Consider the following 1,949-nt stretch of genomic DNA (forward strand, 5'->3'; position numbering starts at 1 on the left):
TGCAGACTTATGGCATCACCTTTGTTGCTAGAGATCAGGCCGGGACGAGTTCAATGGCAGAGCTGCAGCGGAGTTTGAGAAGGTCTTCTCCAAAAGATGATCAGGTGGATGATGATGTTGTAATCCTGGAAGATAGCACCAAGGCTTTAACAGCTGAGTTGACCTAGGAAGAAGATAGGCTATGCATCGTTTCTGTGGTGGGAATGGGGGGTTTAGGTAAGACCACTCTAGCTAAGAAAGTGTATAATGGTGTCAAACACCATTTTGATTGCTCTGCTTGGGTTTTTATTTCTCAACTGTATGTGCTAAGGGATGTTTTGATTGACATCTTCACGCAAGTTGGCTCTCCAAATGAGAACATGAAATTCGAAAGAAGTAAATCTGGAATAGATATTTTAGAGCAAAAGAAGAATGAAAGGGAGTATTTGAATGCTTTGCCAGAGCACGGGCTAATTGATTCGCTAAAAGAGACGCTGAAAGAGAAGCGATTTCTTATGGTTCTGGACGATATTTGGACAATTGTGGCTTGGGATTTTTTAAAGCATGCTTTTCCTCAAGGGAAGGAGGGGAGCAAGATTCTGCTCACCACACGCAATAGGGAAGTAGCCACATCCGCTGATCCATGGAGCTCCCCAATTGAGCCACGTTTATTGACATTGGAAGAGAGTTGGCAGCTTCTACACCGAAAAGCACTTCCAAGAGATATAATGGATGAAAATGGCTGTTTACCAGAGTATGAGAAGTTAGGAAAGGAGATGGCTAAAAAAATGTGCAGGACTACCTCTTGCGGTGGTGGTACTTGGAGGCTTATTGAGTACAAAAACTACATTGGAAGAATGGAAGAAGGTGATGAGAGGCATCAATTCACACTTGAACAAAGTGCATCTAAGGCAACAATATGAAGGAGTGAATGAGATACTAGCCTTAAGCTACCACGATCTACCTTACTATTTGAAGCCCTGTTTTCTGTATTTGGGCAACTTCCCTGAGGATTCTGAAATACACAAAAGTAAATTGGTCCGATTATGGATAGGAGAAGGATTTATTCCCACGGGTACAGGATCAAGAGGAGAGATGGAACAAACATGGGAAGATGTAGCTGAAGGATACATGGAAGAGCTGATTCATAGGTGCATGGTTCAGGTGGAGAAAAAGGACCATACAGGAATAGGTGTGAAAGCATGTCGCATGCATGATCTTATGCGAGACTTGTGTATAAACAAGGCTAGAGAGGAAAGCTTTGCTCAAATTATGGAAAAGAGCAACATGTCGATTGATGGTTCTGCAGCTTCATTTGGGCCCTTGGGTGATAGTCGTTCTCGAAGACTTGTCATCCACCCTGGTGTTGATCTTCAATATCGTGAAACACATTGGGCATGCAGCACCTCTTTCAGAAAACTTGTTAATCCATGTTCTTCTTCTTTGGTGGAATCTACCTTGGGGGAACAGCAGGCACATCCCAATCTTCGTTCTCTTTTGTATTTGGATAGAATATTGCTGCCTTCATTAGCCTTAAAATCAAGAAATTTCAGAATGTTGAGAGTGTTAGAACTTCATTTTACAAATAGATCGAGAGGAAGTGTAGTTGTTGGGGGTATGGGTTATTTAATTCACTTGAGATATTTATGCATTGAGATTTCAGGGGAAGACTTCTGGCTAGCATCCTCCATAGGTAATCTGCGCAATTTGCACACTCTACATATTAAGAGTTATGGGAGTGCCAGAGGATCAGTAGGCATGATATCAAGATTGATACGTTTGAGACATCTGTTACTTCCTGAATTCGTCAGGTATCAGAATGATTTTCGAATAGATAGACTGAAAGACATTGAGACTCTAAAGAATATACGAGCTTCTGTGTTGATTAGATCATATGATGCACTATACAAATTGATAATCTTCGAAAGATATCGATATTCTTTAGTAGGAGGGATCGTCACATTGAAGAC

General features: G+C 41.4%; 1 protein-coding gene across 1 annotated transcript; it reads left to right on the forward strand.

The window, feature by feature from the left end:
• The first annotated feature begins 203 nt into the window (after positions 1-203).
• Positions 204-902, forward strand: LOC132805053 (putative disease resistance protein At1g50180). The gene has a single exon (XM_060819811.1). It carries the CDS (start codon positions 204-206, stop codon positions 900-902), a length of 699 nt encoding a protein of 232 aa, XP_060675794.1.
• Positions 903-1,949: the final 1,047 nt, after the last annotated feature.

This window comes from Ziziphus jujuba, chromosome 8, assembly GCF_031755915.1.
Source record: "Ziziphus jujuba cultivar Dongzao chromosome 8, ASM3175591v1".
NCBI lineage: Eukaryota > Viridiplantae > Streptophyta > Magnoliopsida > Rosales > Rhamnaceae > Ziziphus > Ziziphus jujuba.

Bases quoted from the DNA above. Each gene is read 5' to 3' on its own strand.
- LOC132805053 (XM_060819811.1), top strand. From the start codon at position 204: ATGGGGGGTTTAGGTAAGACCACTCTAGCTAAGAAAGTGTATAATGGT.